Raw genomic sequence first — 19,518 nt, forward strand, 5'->3', positions numbered from 1 at the left:
CTAAGGCAGCTTTTGTGGTATGATCAGGGAAGACTACATTAGAAGCACTCTCCAGAGAGCAAGAATGCATCATTTTGTAGCAAAAAAATGAATAAGCTCGCTGCCATTTCTTGGTCAGGGTTCTGTGAATGCTAAAAGGAGAAAGATCATACTGCTAGGCGGCCTGATACACCAACTTCTTTCTTCCTGCCTTTGAAAGGAACATGATTAGGATGAAACTTCAGGAAGTTACTCTAGGTGGGATGATAAGGAAATGGTGCTATAAAATGTTGAATGTCCATGTCAGCTCTGGAACCAGAAGAGAGAAGGGTGAAAGTTTCAGCATGTTTCCTGTTGTGTTGTGGAAGGGCACTTCTGAAATTCTTGTCCCTCCCTAAGAAAACTTCTGTCTAACTTTCTCATTTAAATCACAAACCGTGGATTTTCCATAACTAATTTTCATTCATAGTTTTGTGATGTTCAAACCTTTCAATGCAGTCTAATTTTCTATACAATTACTGTCTGTAGTTTTGTAAGGTCTGTTGATAACACTGTGCTGTGGTCATGGTTTGGTTTGAGCTCACAGTTTTAGTGGTCACTAGAAACGTCAAAAATGCCAGGTGGAGCCAAACCTGGGGGACATACATACAAAGTGGGCCCTACAGCTCAGGATCTCTGTCTTCCTTGACACTGTAGAAGAAGGTGGAAGGTCCATACAGAAAGCAGCTATGGGGAAAAAAAAAGTTCTTGACCACATAGATGATAGCGGTCTGCTTTAGTTCTGAAAGTGCAGGTTTAGGTTTCAGGGAAAGTTCTGTTACCTATCATAACTCCAGATGTTCTAGAGGTGCTTGGTACTCTAAACAGTACAATCTCACTAGGTTCAGTGCCACTTGCCTCAGTGAGTCCTGCAGGCTCTGCCTTTACATGTATTTCCTTTTTGTCAGTTCTGAATTGACCTCCTTTCAACTTCACTGTATTTAAGTGAGATAGGATAGGATATAGTTCATCTATCCTGCTTGTTATCTCTCTACTCTGAGATAAGAAAGCTGGTCTTCTCAGTGTCTTCAAACAAGGTGTTTCCTGTGATCCTACCTTGAGCAAAAAGTACAATCTTAACACAATTGGCACTACATCATGTTCAGGTTCTAAGCTCATTGAGACGGGAATAAACATGACATAGCAGTTTGTGAAGACAGGAAAAAATTGTTTTTTAACACACTGGCCTTTATTAAGCCTGATAGTTTCAATGCCAGTTAGCCAGTAGATGACCTATGAAATAGTAAATATTTTGTCAATTAATACAATTTGTGAAGGTTGCACATTAATTTTCCAGTTAAATAGATTACTTCAGTGAACTAACAGCACTATTGATTTCAAATGGACTCACCAGCAAATGCATCTTCATTGTTTGTTTTCCCAGCTGGATTCCAATTTCTAGTCATATTTATTATTCATAAGTACTTACCATATTACTATGGGAAGAAATTATTTGCTATTTGTGCCCATATGGTATAGCTTTTGGTCCTTGAATGGATGGCTAAAGTTTTTAAATGTTGGGTTTAACAGCTAGTATTGTTTGTACATGACAGCACAACTGATTGTTTTTAGGAAAACAAAGCAGTATATCTGGATCATTTAGATATTAAAGAGGCTTAAAAGACATTAGAAGAAATACATTAGTGTTGTTTACTCATTCATTGACTACTCCAGTCTTTTCCGTATTAAGAATCTTTAATATTCTTCACACATATATCACTTTACACAAAATTCTGTATGAGTTTTAATTCATTTAAATATTTTCCACAACACTGAGAAGTTCAACAACTAGCTAGTGCATAAAAATCAGAACATGGAAATGACTCAAAAGTGTCCAGGTTAGCAATCACACTGAGCATAGTGTGGTAAGACAAACAAGTAGTAAAAAATTTGGAAAGTCTATTTGGTTGTTAAAATTATTTTCCTGTAAATACTGAAAGAGATTCTCTGCAGTCAGATGTTTAAACACAGTTTATTAAAAAAATGGCAGTAACTTACAAATGAGCAAGCGAACAACAATGTGTAACTACTACAGACTGACTAAATTTCAGGGGACCATTTTCCTAAATTAATTACCTTACAGCTGGCATTTTGTAGAGATGAGAAATTTTGAGATCTAGATTAGAGCTACATATATTTCTAAATAATTACAAAGACAGATGGTTAGACAAGAATTGTAAGAAAGACAAGGAATGTTGTGCATTGATTAAGCTCATGTCAAAAATTCTGTTAGTTGCCCTGGAATACACCATTCCTTAATAAGTAGCTTGTTAGCAGGGTGCAAAGGATATTTCTCTGCTTTCTTCTTGTCTTTGGGGCAGGACACACAGCCATCTGTTTTTAGCCTTAAGGGAAAACATATGACTCTTCTCCACGAGCCTGTTGATCTGGGGATCAGCTGAGCGCTGGGTGAAAGAGTCAATGTACTGCCTTTCTCCTGCTCATTCCCCATCCCTCTGCCAAGTACTAGGGGAGAAGCAGGCATGTACCTAAGAAATACCAGGAGTCTGGGCAACCCTGACAGACTGTGATTGGTTATTTTTGGTACATCTAGATGATGAAATAGAGAAGAGAATTCATTTAGCTCTTGCAGTTTGGAAAACACTCTCCCAACTACTGTTAATTCTTTAAGATGTATAAAGAAGAATGTACACAATTTCCAAAGGAGCAGAGGTGCCTTTTCTATCTTTGCATAAATGCTTTGAGCTGGTTCACATACTTTCAATACTAACAGCTGGGATTTTTCTAAGGGACCAAAGGAAATCTGTGATTTGGAGCTAAATCTTATAAAACAGACACTGCAACAACTAACATTTACATTTGACCACAGGAGAGAAATCCAGAAACCCCAGTGTATTATCCAAGTATCTCCACCATGCCCAGAAAGAGTTGGGTTCCACAGAACGGGGTAAAAAAGTCAGCATGTTGACAAAGGAGTCACTTTGAGCTATGTACAGGGAACCAATCACTGACCATAGAGATTGAAATGAAGCTCCCACTCCTTTCTAGGTTTTACATTTGGGGAGGTAGCTTTCTTTCCCTAAGCACTAGGGGCACGTTCCCCCACTGGGCTATCTAGAGCTGTGCAGTTGAGCACTGAGCATCTCCTTTGCTTTGATGAGTGCTGTTTCAGCTGGTGTTTCCATGTGAGGAGGCACTCCTTTCCCTTCCCAAGAAGTACTCTCTGCAGAGATGACTGATCTGGACGTGGGGATGATGATGTAGAAGTTGGTATCATCTACTTGATATGTCTGTGGGGAATGGCAGCCACCACTGGTCTGTTCCCCAATGGTAAGAGCTCTGCCCAGTCTCTTCATTATGTATACAAACTCTTCAGCAGCCCCAGATGTCACAGCACTGGTGAGGATTATTAGCCCCTTCTGAGAGCCATACCTCTCCCCTGCCGGGTGGGACAAAAAGCATCAGAAATGCATCAATTTTCTGAGATTTATTTGCATAAAGGAGCAAGAGAAGCCAAGATAAAACACACTTCATTCCCTACCTGCTATTAAAAACCAAAGAAGTCTGGAAATTTGCTTTATACCTATGATAGTATTAAAGAACTTTTTACACTAGCCCAGCCTCTATACTGTAAAAAAGACTGTCACACTATGTGGTGCTCTTGTGCCATCAGTTTCTGGTTATGAGCTCCAGCAGCAGGGAGGCCAGCTCATGGTTACTACTGCTGGCTCTTCTGTGGCTTTGACTTTTACAGGAGTTCTAGATCCCATCAGAGGAGTGGGATAGGCAGGTGAGGAAAGTGACATTTTCCACTGCTCCAGCAGGAATACTCAAAGCTCAGCCAGCAGCATCTTCAGTTTCACTCTCATTCCTGCTGTAGGAACATGCCTGTCATAGAGCTTGGCCTGCAAACTATGCAGGCAGCGTTTTATGAAATTACAGTTATAGTGGTTTCCCACAGGCTTTTTATAGTCTATAAATGGAAGCTGTTGTATGGCCTTTGTCCCGAACCCTTCAACAAATACCCCTTTATTATTAGGATCTGAGCCAAGTTATCTCATTTTCTTACATAAACCAGCTGATAGGAGTAGGAGGTTTTTTGCACTTTATTTTCAATATATCTGAACACGCTAGATACTTTTTGAGAGCTTAGTTCCTTTGAAAAAGTGGCCAGTCTGTCATAACTGGGACCTGATAACTTGAAAACTACTCTAAAGTGCTCTAAAAATGTCATTCTTTAAGTAAGTTACAGTATGACATGCAATTCTCATACTAAACTAAGAGAGGGGCCAGTAGCATGGTAATTAATTTTCACACCATCTTTGCTCTTCTTATTTCACTATAGACATAATAACCATTAGAAGACCCTTTTCACAGTAGATATATATAATACAGGACCAGATCCAGCTCCTTTGAAGTTAATGTGAGTCTGCCTGTTCTCTTTGATGGGAACTGGAATGTGTCCATAGTAATCATATCCCTTAGCACAGCCCACCTCTGACTGCCTGGGAAAATAGATGGGCCCTGCAGCCTGTGACAAAGTTTAACCACTTTAGCATGCTCCAAGCCAATAATTGCAGACACCATTGTGACACCTTTTTTGGTACTGTCTTAGCTTTAAAGGGGTAAATAATTAAAACCAATGTTTAAGGCTTCTTAGCACTCTAACTGCACTTTATGAGCACTGAAGAGCTCTGTTTCTGCATGTTGCAGCATCCTTTCAACTTCCATGAACAGCGAGGCAGGGAGTGTGTGTGTGTGTGGGGGGGGTGATACATTGCCATATACTCCATACTCACTCAGATGTGCAAAATTTAGAGCTTTTCTTGCTCTCTTGCATTCTCTGGACAAACTGGGCTATTGTGGGTGTTTTCATCTACTGAAATAGTGGATTACACAGGTAGAAAGTCAAGACCTACATATAAAACTAAGTGTGAGTATTGGAAGAGATATTACTAGAGGTCTAGGCAGCACAGGAGTTATTTTTAATTTTGGCAACTTTTAAAAGCAACAAGTCACAACTGCTGTACACAGTATTCAGCTAAACTCCTGGGGACCAGTTTGCAAACCTCTGTGCCTAACATACCCCATTCCTAGGAGTGATAAACTGTTACTTATAGATGGCATTGAGGGACATGGCTGAAATGAACATTTTTATTTTTACATCCTCCGCACAGCTGGAGCTAATCGTGGCAGGTGTTTTCACCAAATGAGTTATGGTGCCTAATGGCTCACTTGAAAATATACAAGGAGGGACATCTGAAATGAAAAGCTACTCTAAAAAGAAATAGTCATTTTACCTTTGAGCTGTGTCTGGGTCCATATTTCCTTTACTGAGTCACTGGGTCTGTCATAAACTTTGTCCAAGAGAATTTGGTGTCCTTCATCAAAGAAGTATGAACATAGGATTGCTATGGAAGTGGTGGACCCTCCAATATTGTACCTTTTAAAAAATTAAATATATTAAGGAAACAACTGAAAATTTGTGGCAGACAGTAACTCTCCCTTCCAAGTATTGTTCCTTAACATCAGTATTGAAAGGGCTTATGGCTACATTTTGGCACATTTACATTCATTCTCCCCTATCAGCATTTGCGCATTTATCAGAGAAACAAAATCTTGTCTAAGAGTCTCGGACTGTTATTGCCCACAACTGACTTCAAAAGCAAACATAAAACTGAATGATCTATTTTTTTCTTGATTCAACCTGGAAAAAATTCAGAAAGTAAGCAAAGACTCTTAATCTGCAGAGAAACATCAGATTCCTGTTATTCTTCTACTCTGAGTAACACATGCTGTTCCTGACATAGGCAGCATGAGTAAATACCTAAACCCTAATATATAAATGTAGATCCCAATTTAAGCAATATATGTTTGTAGAACTGTCGTCTTCTTATTTCCTGCTGCACACAATGAGAATACTTGGTGCTTGGCACCTTATAAGATCAGGCCATTTCTTTTCGTGCCTAAAGATTGTGTTAGCTGCTTCATTTAGGACAGTCATGTTTGAAAACTGTGGTTGTAGTTTAATTTCATACCAGTCTCTGAAGATTAAATCCACTGAAGAGCCTAAGTGTCATCGGAGAACCCCTGCTATGAATACACACAATGGAATACCAAATTATTTTTTGTCTGTCACTTTTCACTAATACTAGAGCACATACAGCACTGGAAATGTTTGTACTTTGCCCACTAGTACGAGATAGATACAGTGCTTTCCTGTAGGTGATGTTAGGAGTGCCTGGCACAGACATTCCAGCAAAAACCTGCTAGAAAATGAGTTTTGTTCGGTTCAGTCTATGACTAAATTTTTTTCACCTCCAGAAAAGGATTAGACAATCCAGAAGGCCTCTGTCCCAAAGAGTGAAGCTACCTCTTTATTCTGCAGTATTTGGGAGCTGTATGCTGGATTCACACCGTGACTGGCTAGAACTGAAATAAGCCTCTTCAGTGTGTCCCAGATAGTGCTGTGCTGCCAGGAGGTCCTGATGCTGCTGCACAACCCAGGAGGCAGCTAGACCCAGCAGAGCCCAGTTTCCCACAGCTGCCATCATGGCTGAAGTCAGTGGCAAGCAGGTAGCTAGAGGCAATGCTGGAGAGCTCTTCCTGGGACTCTCTTGCAGACAGTGAAACTGTAGAAACTTTAGTCAGTAATAATGACTGGGCGGTTGAAGAGTTTTAGCTTAACTTTTGGAGGCAAGTACTTCATTACAGACTTCTTGTGTGACATTAGGGAAGCCATTGTTTAGCAGTGTCTCTTCTCAATACTCTGAAGGCTAAAAATCTGAAGTTCATGAGTGGCACAGCTGTTCCATGAAGGGGAACTATTAGGGTGAGAGACATGCATTATGGTTAATCCCATGCAAAACTGAAATGATCAAAATATGAAGTTCATGAGTGGCCCAGCTGTTCCAGGGAGGGAAACTTGTAAGATGAGAAACATTATTCATTATGGTTAATCCCATGCAAAATTGAAATTATCAGCCTTGCCTTAAAATCACAAGATTGGTTTAGGGAGAATTTCAAAGGTTAAAATATTTGGGGTTCTCTTTTACATGCCTTCAGAGACTGGGTCTTTTCTGTGCACTCAAAGGGCTGGAAATACATTAAATATAAAAAAACTTAAAGCAACCCAAGAAAAGAACTATAATAAGACCATTTGGTACCTGAGACATGATTTCACCTTTGCTTTTTTTTTGACCCTGGCCCTGATATGAGTTTTAGCCTGGGAGAAAACTGGGGCAAGAAAGATGAAAGTCCCACTGCTATCTCAAGTCTATTGGAAGACAGTGGTGCCTTTACTGAATTTGAATTCAGTCATGGGTGTGTTTTTCTGGTTGCTGCCCTGCCTCCTCTGTGCTTACACAGTGAGATCTCTCTCTCTGCTCTCATTGCCGTGCTTATCTTTTCTTGCACATGCTGAAGATCCCAGAATAATATTAAGAAGATTACCAAATATTGAAAGGCCCATGTTGGCAATGGACATAAGTGGTTCTAGCATTAAAAATGAGTTTTTACAAAGGCCTTCTTTTCTTTAGTTGATATTTTTAATGTTCTGGGCTCACAAACATTACCTCTTGACCAAAACAAGGGAATGGCTTACCTAAATATTGTATGGGAAATGTATATTTGTTATATTCATCTGCTTTGGTAGATGGCAACAAATAGATCCATTTTCTGGCTCATAAGATTTGGAGCATTGTTGACACGCTGGCATGTCCAACAGAATTCTAAGCTGAGAGCGTGCATATGATGTTGTAGCTTGCTGCAGCAGGGTCTAGGAGTGATACAGTACGTTTAAGCCACCTTTGTGCTCTGTGCACAAGGGTCATTCTGTACAGGGCTGGTTGCCCAGGATAATTTAGCACTGCAAATATGGCAAACTAGATGTTGTAACACAACCTTATGCATGGGCTGGTTTTTTGACTATTCAATCACTTGACCACTGGCCGCAGTAAAAGATTTAATTAAGCCATATATATACATAATTAATACAAGGCACATGCAGAGCTAGATTAGAAAGAAATCAGAGAAAGAAAACAGATGTGACATCCAGGATTGTGTTCTGCAACATATTCCTTAAATTTGCCTATTTAGTTCTAAACATCTCAAGTGATGATACAATTTATCTTGAGATATACTTCCAGACTGTTATTGTTTTCCTTGGCTGTTTTCCTTTTCTCATTTAATCCCAGCAATGTTAGCCTGTAAACAGGACAGTAAGCCATGTAAAGCTAATTCGCTGTTACAAATAAAATGCTGTTTTGAAAGAGCTTTGGTTATTTGCCATTCAAAGGTTTACCTCATGTCTATGATTAATGCATCTGTGTGAACAATTTTCTTCCAAACATGCTCTACCAGTAGGTCGGACACCTGGGTTAGAAGTTCACAGTCTCCAAACATATCGAATCTCAGATAGCCAATGTTGTTTTCAAATACATTTGTGTGGAATGAAAATTTAATCAGATCTTCAAATACTTCTGGGGAAGGGATCTGAAAGAGTTTGGAAAAACAAAACAAATCATTTTCTGGCACTGATAGCTTGGCACAAGATTTAAAAAGAGTTACGTGGGTCAATTTTAGTCCAGGTGGGACATATGTGAGGAATATGACCAAGTTTGAAGAACATAATGAATGATATTAAGATTTTTGCATATTAAACATAGATTAGCATTGGCTGCTGCATTGTTTGCCCAGTATAGGGTGCATCAATAGCATGCCCAGAATCTGTATCAGGCACCTATTTGTCAAGGCTCAGTTTATTTTCCAAAAATACAGGAATTTCCTTGAACCAAAGAGGCTGAGAAGGCTACAAGAACCAGCCTGCAGCATAGGCCACTATCCCAAGCCTGCCACCCAAGCCCCCTTGTTTCCTTTAGCAGTTCTTTCTAAATAAGGCACTTGGGACTTCTATAATCTCTTGATTGGCCTCAGCTGGCTACAGGTGAGGTTGGCCCCAGCCACTCTTAATGACCCAGCCCCTGTGACAGTGAGGAACCTGATGTGTTGGGCATGTGCTAGGATACCCATGAGGCAGACGTGTTAAATCTCTTATATGGTGGCCATGTGCCTGGAGTCTCACGTGTTAGGCTGTGATTAATTTCATTTTGGTTAGCTTATGTTATTAAATGGCAGACATTTTTTTAATAGCAATGTGTAGTCAACTAATAAAGTTATCCTAGTAACCCCTACATGCATTGAGACATCGCCTGCTCCTATTGCCAAACTTCTGTTTTGCATGCATGCATATGAAAATGGAAGACTCTCCTTCAGTTTAAGGAGATAAGGCTTTGGGATATATGAGGCTTATGTGACCTTCAGCAATTTGGCCTTTCTCCTCTGGGTTGCTGTGAAAATTATTTTATACTTGCTTTTTAACCAGTTGCCCTCTGCCATAGCTCAGCCCCAGACAATCCATACTTTTACACTCAGAAGTACAAGGAGTCAGCAATGAGTCATGTGCTAAAAGGTGCTCTCCCAACCTGCAATATGCCACAGGATTTGGGAGGTATTTGGGCTTTCTGCAACTATAGAGGAGTCAGGCAATCTCCTGCCCTACGTGTAGTGCTCTGGCCTGGGGTTGCGCTCCTGCCAAAAGCAGGTCTGCCACAGCAGAAAGAGGGTTTCCAATGTGTGTGAATGCAGCTGTATTTGACACAGCTCAAACACTTTATCTTTACCTGCAGGAAAATTACCCACCATATCACACTTCTGGCTGCCCTGGACTGCTTCATCATTCAGTGCCTTCTGTATGCCAAAATTTCAGCCATTAATTTAAAAGCCCTGTTGGCCAGTAGTTGTTGATCTGATGGTAAAAGCAAACTCTACTGAGTCCTTTTCTGTACCCTTCTTTCTCACTGTACCTTGTGAAAATAACCATTGTCTCTGGACTGTAAAAATATCAGTCCAGCACTACTGAGTTTGTCATTTCCAATCCACTTCCCAGTGACAACAATGCTACTTGATCTGCCCACTGTACTTTGATTAACAAATCACAGTTTTGAAGAATATATCCAGCATGCATTGCATTGTACTGACACAGCTTATATCTAGTTCAGAGGTACTGATCCCCCCAGGAGAAACAAGTCATCATTCATTGGTAACATCTACAAATAAAATTGATGTGTTACTCACAGCCACTTACTAATGATATTTTAACTGAACACACAGATTTCTTAGCTCTGTCTCCAACAATAATTGCTAGATGCATACCTATAAGCATGTTGATTAAGTACAACCTCTCTGTCTGTCTGGTAAATTTTTCTTCTACTTGTTCTTTTACTGTGCTGCATCACATCTTTGTTCACTGAGGACTTCAGTACTTGCTAGCAGTGTTACTAACTCTTGGAAATTCATTACAGATTTGAAGCTGGGCAGGTTGCTCTTAAAGCCTCAGGTCTCATGGGGTAAAATGAATGTACAAGGATTTCAACTCTTCTTCACCTTCATGGCTGCAGGAAAAGGTATGAAAGTATATCTATTCTAAAGGCTCTAAGACCAGAAGTTGGATGAAAAGCATTCAGAATGTAATTTGGGGGTGGGGCAAGCCTCCTATTTTTTAAGCAAAAGAGGGGAGGAGGCTGGGACGGACAGGAGAGAGTTACTGTCCTAGAATACTGCAGGTTCATGACACTGGCACATGGGCCATGTGCTGCTGGTACCTAAGGAAGTAAGTCTAGCTTCAGAGAGCAACAGTGTGCTCTCCTTTGGAAGGCAGGGCTCTGTTTGCAGGCCAAGGACAAGCTGGGACAGGATGCAGCTGAAAGTAAGATCCTGCTGTTCAGTCAGGCAATGTTTACATACAAATGACTTGATGTTAAATATAAACCCTCAGGTGCCTTAGTAAGAACACTATAAGCAATGTGGCTAGACTAAAGGATCTCCAGGCTAACACCACTTAAGCAAAGGAAGAATTGTTTTTCGTTAACTATATAGGGTCTCCAGCCCTATTCTGCAGCCTCCTTCCACAAGTGAGTGGCCTAACTGGAACAAATGATGTGACACAAAATAGGACCTAGAATGCTGCCCTGGGACTCATGCATGGAGTTTCATCCCCAGTTCTGCTACTGACACATACCCCAACCATGGGCAAACTACTTTTCCAACTGTGCCTCTCTTTCCTCTTTTCTCCCCTTTCAACTCTGCCCTAAGTTGTTTTGTCTGTTTAGATGGAACCTGTATTTTCCTAGCTAATTTTGTGCTGACCATTTTAATGGAATTCTGATTTCCATTAAGGTTGCTAGTGCTGTCAACTGGCAGCTGTTAAAATATTATCAGCCAACAGCCTTGAGCCATTGCAAATCCTGAGATTGCTTTAAGGACCATGAGATCTTGGGGGCTATGTGGCAGGGTTACGCCTTTCTTTCTTAGAATAACATTTGGGTTCCTTGTGTACCCTCACAGGCTGGAATGGAAACGTCCATCCCAGTAGGTCCTCCAGCTCAAGAACTGAGCAGGATCAGCTATATCCCTGACAACTGATTCTCACGTGCTCTTAAAAACATCCATATCACTGGGTGATTTCCAGGCAATCCAGTCTAGTACGTCACTAGCCTCACTATCACAACGATGTTTTTAACATCTAGTGTAAACAGCTAAGTTCACTACTTTCTACAATTTAAGTGCGTTACTTCTTGGCCTATTTACCACGGACGAGGGAACAGACTATTCTCTTCATATTTGAAATGTCCTCTTATGTATCTGAAGACTGTTTTCATGTCTCCTCTCAGTTTTCTTCTCTCTGGAATAAACAACTCAAATCTTTTAAACTTTTTCAAGATGACTCTTATTCAGTTTTCTCTTTACTCCTGTTCCTCTTTTCTGCTGTCTCCCCACTTGAGCCACATCTTTCCAGAAAACTTTTGCCCAAGACTGCACATAGTATAGTCTAGCTGAATTTTCTTTAGAGCTGAATGTAGCAGAAGACTTCACATGTCTTACTGATTATATTCCTCCTTATCCATTCCAGTTTGATGATTATTATTTTTTATTGTAACAACTTGACTCTATTGACTTGTGTTCAGCTTATGAACGCAGAAGAACCCATATACTTTTTTACAGGACTCCCCCTAAACAAGCTGTTTTCCTCCCAGAGTTGTGCAGTCAATTACTATCACCCTAGAAACTGTGTAAGAACCCTGCATGTGTTCTTATTTAACCTCATCCTGCTTTTCACAGATCATTTCTTCAGTTTTTCCAGAACTGTAGTTTTGAATTCTAATCCTGCCCTCCATTGCACCAAGACAGCCAGGATGGGGGGGCTACCACAAGCAAAAGCTGAAACTCTGTGGGACAGTGCTCTGGAAAGGATTAAAAGAGGTTATTTAAGGCTCTCAGTCCCCATTGAGGGAGTGCAGGGCAGAGTGAGAAGCTGCACTTTCACCCTGCAAAGGGCGGCACTGCACAGCGGTGTGTAAGCCTGCTCTGACAATACACAGCTTGTAACATACTCATTGCAAGACAGTGAGCAGTTATTTTCTAGTCAATGCCCTGGAAGATTACATTTGAAAGCAAAATTTGAAAACATGATTCATAGCTAAGTTTTGATTTTCATCCAAAACCCACTGGAAATCCTTAAAACTAATGGCCAAATCTACTGTAACATTAATGACAATGGAAAAAAATGAGCACAAATGGATCTCTCTGGTGGGATTGTAACTGGAAATGTAGCTGCATTGAGCTTCAGTATCAGGATCAGAAGATGAAGGGTACTAGAAAAAGAACAAAAGTGATTAACAAAGTGTCATATTCTTTTCTGCACCAAATACAAGAAGCAAGCATGAATTGCAAAAGGTGAAGAGTCAATGAGAGTTAAACACGAGACATTTTTTTTGGCTTGCATAAACTTGTATAGTTCCACTGATTTTACTGTGGTTATGTTGACATAAATCAGCATTGTATGGGCCCACAACAATTTTTTTCCACCTGTTAGCAACAGATGTAGCAATTTGACTATCTATCTTGACACTTCGAGGCTGAGCATTTTGATTTCACTCATCAATGAAGGGACATAAGCAAACTATACCACTTTCTGGTGAAATATCTGTAACTATTGCTTCCTTCAGCAAGTACAATACTCTGCTATAGATACATATTATTTATCTGGGAAAAGGAGGACTTCAAATGCAGGAACAATTTCTCTTTATAAAGGATTCCTTTTTGTCCTTTACTCTGATCATCGTTTTCAGCTGCTTATCTAAAACATTAACACAAAAATTCTCTTAGGTGTGAAGGCTGCATCAAAAGCATTTGGGCATTATCGTGGGGCCAAAAGAGTCACTCAGGGAGACTCTTGTCACTTAAAATTGACGTAACACATTTGCCAAAATCAGGCAGAAGTTCTTCCATAAGTAGTCTACAATACTCAGATATTCAAGAACACAAGTGTTTCACTATGGAAAGGAAGGTATGACTGGAAGGAGAGAGAGGCAAACAGAAGAATAAGAAGTAGGGATTATTGAACTGAGCATCAGCAAGTTTACAGAGCTCTGCCTTATAAGCAAAATGCTATTTTCTGAATCACAAACAATATATACAATATTTGCCTCTGGGAAGTCTGACTTTGGAAAGTGGCATTTATGCAGCAGACAACTCTGGCTAATATTGACCTTGCTGCTGTCATAGAGGAGACATATTCACTACCCTGTATTATGCTTCAGCAGCTATTCTAGTGTAGCAGACGCAAAGGTCTACACGCATTTCACTTGTCTGTCTCCTATGTCCCATCCCATCCTTCCTGCAGTTATTCATCATCACTTTCATTTAATTGTGTTGGATCTGCTTCGCTGTCAAGGTCATTATCAAGAAAATCCCACTGTCAAGGGAAAGGGTGGCTTGGAAGTTAGGTAGCACAAGAGAAAAATGAGCTTTAGGTTTTTGAGGAACAAATGTGATACAGGTTAGAAGAGCCACTACGTCCATGTATAGGACTGTCAAAAAAAAAAAAATTACAAATGCAATTAGTGCCATCATGTAAGCTTCACTGTAATCTTAAGACATTTGCTCTCTGGGGTATTGGTATGGAGTATTCCTGAAATGTTCCACCCAAAGTACCTCTCTTGGCTCTGCAAAAGCAAGGCAGGAATGAAGGTACTCTTGCTGCCCAGTGCTCTGTGGAATAAGTGAATTTTCTTTCAACTCTATCACTAGAAAAAGCTTTTACTTCAATGACTTCAGTATCTTCATTCACTCACCCTCTTTTGCCTTAAAATGTCTTAACACCGCTCTCTTGTGTCTCTGTCTCCCAATTTTCTCAAGCACTGTGAGGGAATGCATATGACTTTGGAAAGTATTTTAGCCTCATAAGAGATCCTCTGCTGTATATACATTATTTCCCCTTGAAGAAATCTCACATTTGTCCTGATTTTCATCCACGCTGATGTGATTTCCTTCTTATGGATGTATTCCTGACCACTTCCAATCATTTTGCTTGACAACGAACTGAGGTAAACAGAGGCATTAATTAGTATAATGGTATTTCCTCACTAGCTCTATCAGGATCAGAATTTCATGTCATGTGACAAATAAGATATTTGTCCTGTACATCCTCTTCTCAACATTCAAGGTCTGAATAAAGTAAGTAAGGTTTGAACAAGTAAAAATAGCCAACAATATCCATTAACAGCTTCAGTGAAAACAGTGACTAATTTGCAAGATGGGCCAACTTTGTAGAATGGGGAGAAATTATGATGTATCACTACTGGTATGTTGCTAATAATTTAGCAGGATACTCAGTCAAAAACATCTTTAGAGTGAAGTTTTCTACACCCAGCAAATGTAGGAGGGAAAGAGATTGATGGAACAGAAAAATCCTTTAATTAATTATTTCCATTTAAGCTTAGAGGCAAGAATGGGGCCAGCATCTCTTGGTTAACAAACTTTAAAAAAATGCACTCCCCTGGCAATGATTAGACTTTGTCCTTAACCTTAGTGTTGGAGATAATACCACAAAGGTCATGCCCACTTTAAATCATGCATGCCAAAAACTTCAGAGAGTGGAAGCCCACAGATTTCCTCCCCCAGGAAACATTTAATAGTTACCTGACACTTGGTATACTCTGGTTCATTGCAAAGGCAAATGCATTCTCTTCAGAAAGTAATTTTATGAGTCCCTGGAGAAAAGATGTCTCTGATATAGCCATGCTAGAGCAGTAGCCAGAAAGGAGCTAACTTCATCCAAGAAAGGGATCAGGTTATCCTAACCCTGCCTTTAATTTGAAGATGGAATTTTAACAAGTGCTCCTGGGAGCTCCCTCCAGCACAACAATGAACAAAAAGGATTGCCAAGGCAGACCAGTGTATAAATACCCAGGCTCAGAACAAAGCACAGACTGTTATGCAAACCACACAGCAAGGGCAAAAGTAGATTATTAAAAATCAATTTCTCCCTGGGGTCACCTAACTTCCACCCAGATACTTCTTCCAAAGTATTTCTAGGTCACTGGGAAACTGTCTGATGCCGAGCATGAGATACAATCAGAACAAATTTCCACTGTCACTACCGAAGGAGTTGTTTGTTATTCTGGTATAATAGAAGTCAGGTACAGCAATTTTATAGAGAAAAATCCATTAAAGAGTATATGGCTGTATGTTTTGCAGGTGTATTCATTTACTTTAGTCCAACCAAATTTTTCTTAAATTATAAACCTGGTTTGTAACCAGTGGGTTTCTGCATTAATTTATTAAGCTTGAAAAGCCATAGCACTGAAAGAGGGGAGATCACAGAGACAATGAGATATCTTTTCTCTAACCATGAAGCCTGCATATTTGCTTGTGGCAGATGGCAACTGAAAGAGATTCACAGCCTGAAGGTTGTTCCCAAATGCATGCATCCAGAACTACCATCTACTACCAAAGCTACTACCCTGACTTGCCTTAGTGTCAGAGAGCGCTCAGCCTCCAAAACCCACTCAGGCACTGGCTTCTCTTCTGGGTACAGGTAAATCCTGGTGGGTTTATGATATAGGCTACAAATAATATAAGATATCTGACTCAATGCTCCCATTCTAGCTGGTATCAGTATAGATGGGTACAAGAGAACTATACCTGTTTTGGCATGATCCCTGGGATGCTGTCCTTGGCGTGTTCAGGGATGTAGAGTAATTTCAGGTGCTCATCATCAGAAAGAGCTTGCAAGTTGGCAGTCACCTTCCTGGCCAGCTCCTCTTCTGTATTAATCCTTTTATAACTGTCTTTGTTGATGTTCTTGGTGAGGTTGGATGCTATAACAGTCCCAATGTCCACAAAGGCATAATTATCTGCCACAAGCTTGCCTACAGTTTGCAGTGTCTGTGGCACCAGGGCACGCAGGTTGGCAATGTGCTGAGCTACAGCCAGGGCTTCACTGGCCTGGAGGGTGATGTGTGGCTCCACCCCAGACACACTCCATACTTTGCCAGTGACTGGGCTAAGCACCACTTGGCTGGGGATGGAAGCATATAAGGAACTGTTACCAACACGATAAATGCCCACTGAGAGGGAACCACCTACTGTGGGCTCACCAATAACTGTGGCCCGGTGTAGATCCTTCATGGAGCGAGTGAAAGCTTCAGCTGCTGAGCCACTCATATGGCTTGTTAGGATGTAGATGTCCTTGAGGGGGCCGTATCTCTTGCCGGTGACTTGGGGGAGAGTCCACACCTCTGTGCTGCGGGAGGTACTACGATCAAAGACAGTGTAGAGGTGTTGCCGAGGCTCAGGCTCAAAGAAGTAGGAACAAAGTATTGGGATGGCAGTGGAGTAGCCACCTGTGTTGTACCTCATGTCAATAATCATGGCATCCGTGTCCACCAGCTTGTTCCATACCATCTGCAACAGCTGGGGCCCAATGGCCTTCACTGTTTCTGCCTCAGCCATCATATCAAAGCGAAGGTAGCCCAGGTTGCCTGGCAATATCTCAATTTTGAACAGTGCCTCAATGATGTAGCTCAGCTCCTCAGGGCTGGGAATCATGTTGGGAAGCTGTTCTTCTGGTATTGGTTCCACATGGCTGTGGAAGACATGAAGCCGATGGTCCCCCGAGGCCTCCTGCAAGTCACTGGTAAGCTGGGAAGCCAATGTCTCAAAGTCTACAGCTGATCGATAGCCTCCTTGGGCCCGTTTGGTGCTGAGCATAGCACTGGCCTTAACAGCCACTTCCGGGATGGCATAGTGAGCCTCTAGGAGTTGCCCAGTACCCTCCAAAAGTACTCCCATGTTCTTGTGGAAAGCTAGCACCTCTTCAGCCTTCTCCAGTGCATCCTCAGCTAACACTATGGCATCAGGCACAACTCCTCCGCCCATCCAGCTTTCCCCATGGTTGTCAATGAAGTTGATAACAGGAACTGTGATAGTTAGGCCACGGGTTATTCCCTGCTCAGGCTGCAGCAGAGGGAAGGTACGGGTGTGTGAGAGGCTTCCCGCTGTGATCTCACCAATCAGTGTGGCACGGCCCAGGGACTGCATGAGGTAAGCGAACTCCTCAGCAGCTGTAGCAGTGTGGTGGCTGGTGAGCAGGTAGATGCCACGCTGAGCCCCATAGGGCTGGCCCAGCAGTTCTGCCTGGCTGTTGTGCTCCTGTGTATGGTTGGTGCGCCTGTCATAGGTTGTGAAGAGATGGACAGGGCCGGCAGCAGGATCTTGGAAATAGGAGAGTAGCACAGGCACGGCAGAGGAGGAAGGGCCTCCAGGGTTGTAACGTAGGTCCATGATCAAGTTCTCTGTATTTTGGAGGGGCTCCCACACTTTGTGGACAATGTAAGGTCCCAGCTTAGCAAGCACAGAAGCATCTGCAAACTCATCAAAGCGCATGTAGCCAACGTTGCCTGGCAACACTAACACCTTGAAGACAGTATCCACCAAGGCATGCAGCAGTTGTTCATTGTCAGGTAAGTTGGCTGCCACTGCAATTGGCTTCTCGGCAGGGGGGGCAGCAGCTTCACCTGGCATCATGACTCGGACCAACAGGCGGGGGTCTTCAGATAAGGTCTGCATCTCAGTGTTGAGCTTGGTGGCTAGGTCCTCTGCTGACTGCACAGAAGAGAAGTCAGAGGCGACGAGGTGCCGCAGCAGCGCTGGCACCCGCTCCACTAAGCTGTAATAGTCCTTTAATATGTTTGTGAGGTGGCTTAGGGTGCCAGGCACTGCTCTGCGCACTGCCAGGATGTCCAGGGATTTCTGCAAGGCTTGCTCTGCCTCAGTAGCCACACATGGCATCACCCCACTCACCTCCCAGCTCTGTCCACCCCCACTCAAGGGGCTCACAGATCGTGACACAGGAACCATCATATAGAAATTGGTGGGGCCAATACGCAGCTTCTGGATGTCCAGTGAGCCCCCAGCTGTCTTCTCCCCGACAGTGATAGCCCTGTTCATGTGCTTGAGGATGTAAGCCACATCTTCAGCCACTCCTGTGGTGTGGCGGCTGATCAAAACAATGACATCCTTGTTCTTGCTGTACCTCTCTCCCAACACCTTTGGCAGTGTCCATATCTCTGTAGTGGTGTTGGAGGGTCGATTGTATACAGTCTCAACATGCAGCATCTTGTCTGCTTCATGCAAGTATGAGATGATGAAGGGGAGGCCAGAAATCTGTCCCCCAGTGCTGTGACGAAGATCTATCACCAGGGCAGATGTGTCTATCAGTGTCTTCCACACCTTGTCCACTAGAAAAGCTCCAACTTTCTGCACAACTTCCTGTCCTATGATATAATCAATCCTCAGGTAGCCAACATTGCCCTCCAGCTTGTCATAGGTGACTGCATGCTCAATAAGACTCAGGAGTTGTTCACGAGTGGGGGAAGCCTCAGCTTCTTTTTTGGGAGCTGCATGTGGTGATGGCTCATAGGAAATCACCAGTCTTGGGTCATTCAGAGCACCCTGCACTCCAGCTGTCAAGACACTGGCCAGCATTTTTGGATCTGAGATGTCCAGGATCTCCCCGCTCTTGATTGCTTGTTCAATGGCTTCTTGCATTCCCACTAGGTTTTCAGGATAGCAGTAGTTATCCAGAAGGACTTTAGCCATGTCCAGCACTAGCGTTGGCTGAAAGATTTCCTCAGCAGATATGCTGCACATGATCAGTGCTGAAAACAGGAAGAAATGTGTCCTGGTCATTTGGTCTCTGTATGGAATAGAAAAGAAGGAAAGAAGTCAGAACCTCTTCTTTATCAGGTTGAATGTAGCTCTCCGATGAGTCTCTGTTTGTGAATCACACTGAAATCCCTGTGTTGAATCCAGGTGCACTGAACAGATAAAAATCTTTTATCTGCATTAAACCTTTAATCTCATTAAAATGGAGTGCATCATCTGAAATGCACCAATAGATGAAGTTCAGCTCCTTACTACTTCATAGCCCTCTTATGAAACAGTAATAAACTTCAATCATCAAGGAATATCTTTATGGCAGTTAATTGTTTTCAAAAGGTAATGCATTGCCTATTATAAACTGGTTCTGGCTTATCCTGACAGTAGATTGCTTAAATGCAAAACTTCAATTTTAACTACAATCAGAACAGCAGTCATCCAGTCTTTTACCGTTATTTATGAAAAGCTCATACCAAG

General features: G+C 41.9%; 1 protein-coding gene across 2 annotated transcripts in view; it reads right to left on the reverse strand.

Moving 5' to 3' along the window:
• Positions 1 to 19,189, reverse strand: part of RBP3 (retinol binding protein 3) — a 30,924-nt gene extending 11,735 nt beyond the window's left edge. The window contains exons 1-4 of one of the 2 annotated variants that reach the window (XM_052798978.1): positions 16,024 to 19,189; positions 8,282 to 8,472; positions 5,280 to 5,422; positions 2,966 to 3,418 (exon numbers count right to left, since the gene is read on the reverse strand). In XM_052798978.1, coding sequence (XP_052654938.1) covers positions 3,090 to 3,418; positions 5,280 to 5,422; positions 8,282 to 8,472; positions 16,024 to 19,071 — 3,711 coding nt within the window. In that variant the 5' untranslated portion in view covers positions 19,072 to 19,189 and the 3' untranslated portion in view covers positions 2,966 to 3,089. Of the gene's footprint in view, positions 1 to 2,965; positions 3,419 to 5,279; positions 5,423 to 8,281; positions 8,473 to 16,023 lie in introns of those variants that run through there. The other variant, XM_052798979.1, reaches the window with a different exon arrangement.
• Positions 19,190 to 19,518: the final 329 nt, after the last annotated feature.

The sequence above is a fragment of the Harpia harpyja genome, chromosome 10 (genome assembly GCF_026419915.1).
Source record: "Harpia harpyja isolate bHarHar1 chromosome 10, bHarHar1 primary haplotype, whole genome shotgun sequence".
Lineage (NCBI taxonomy): Eukaryota > Metazoa > Chordata > Aves > Accipitriformes > Accipitridae > Harpia > Harpia harpyja.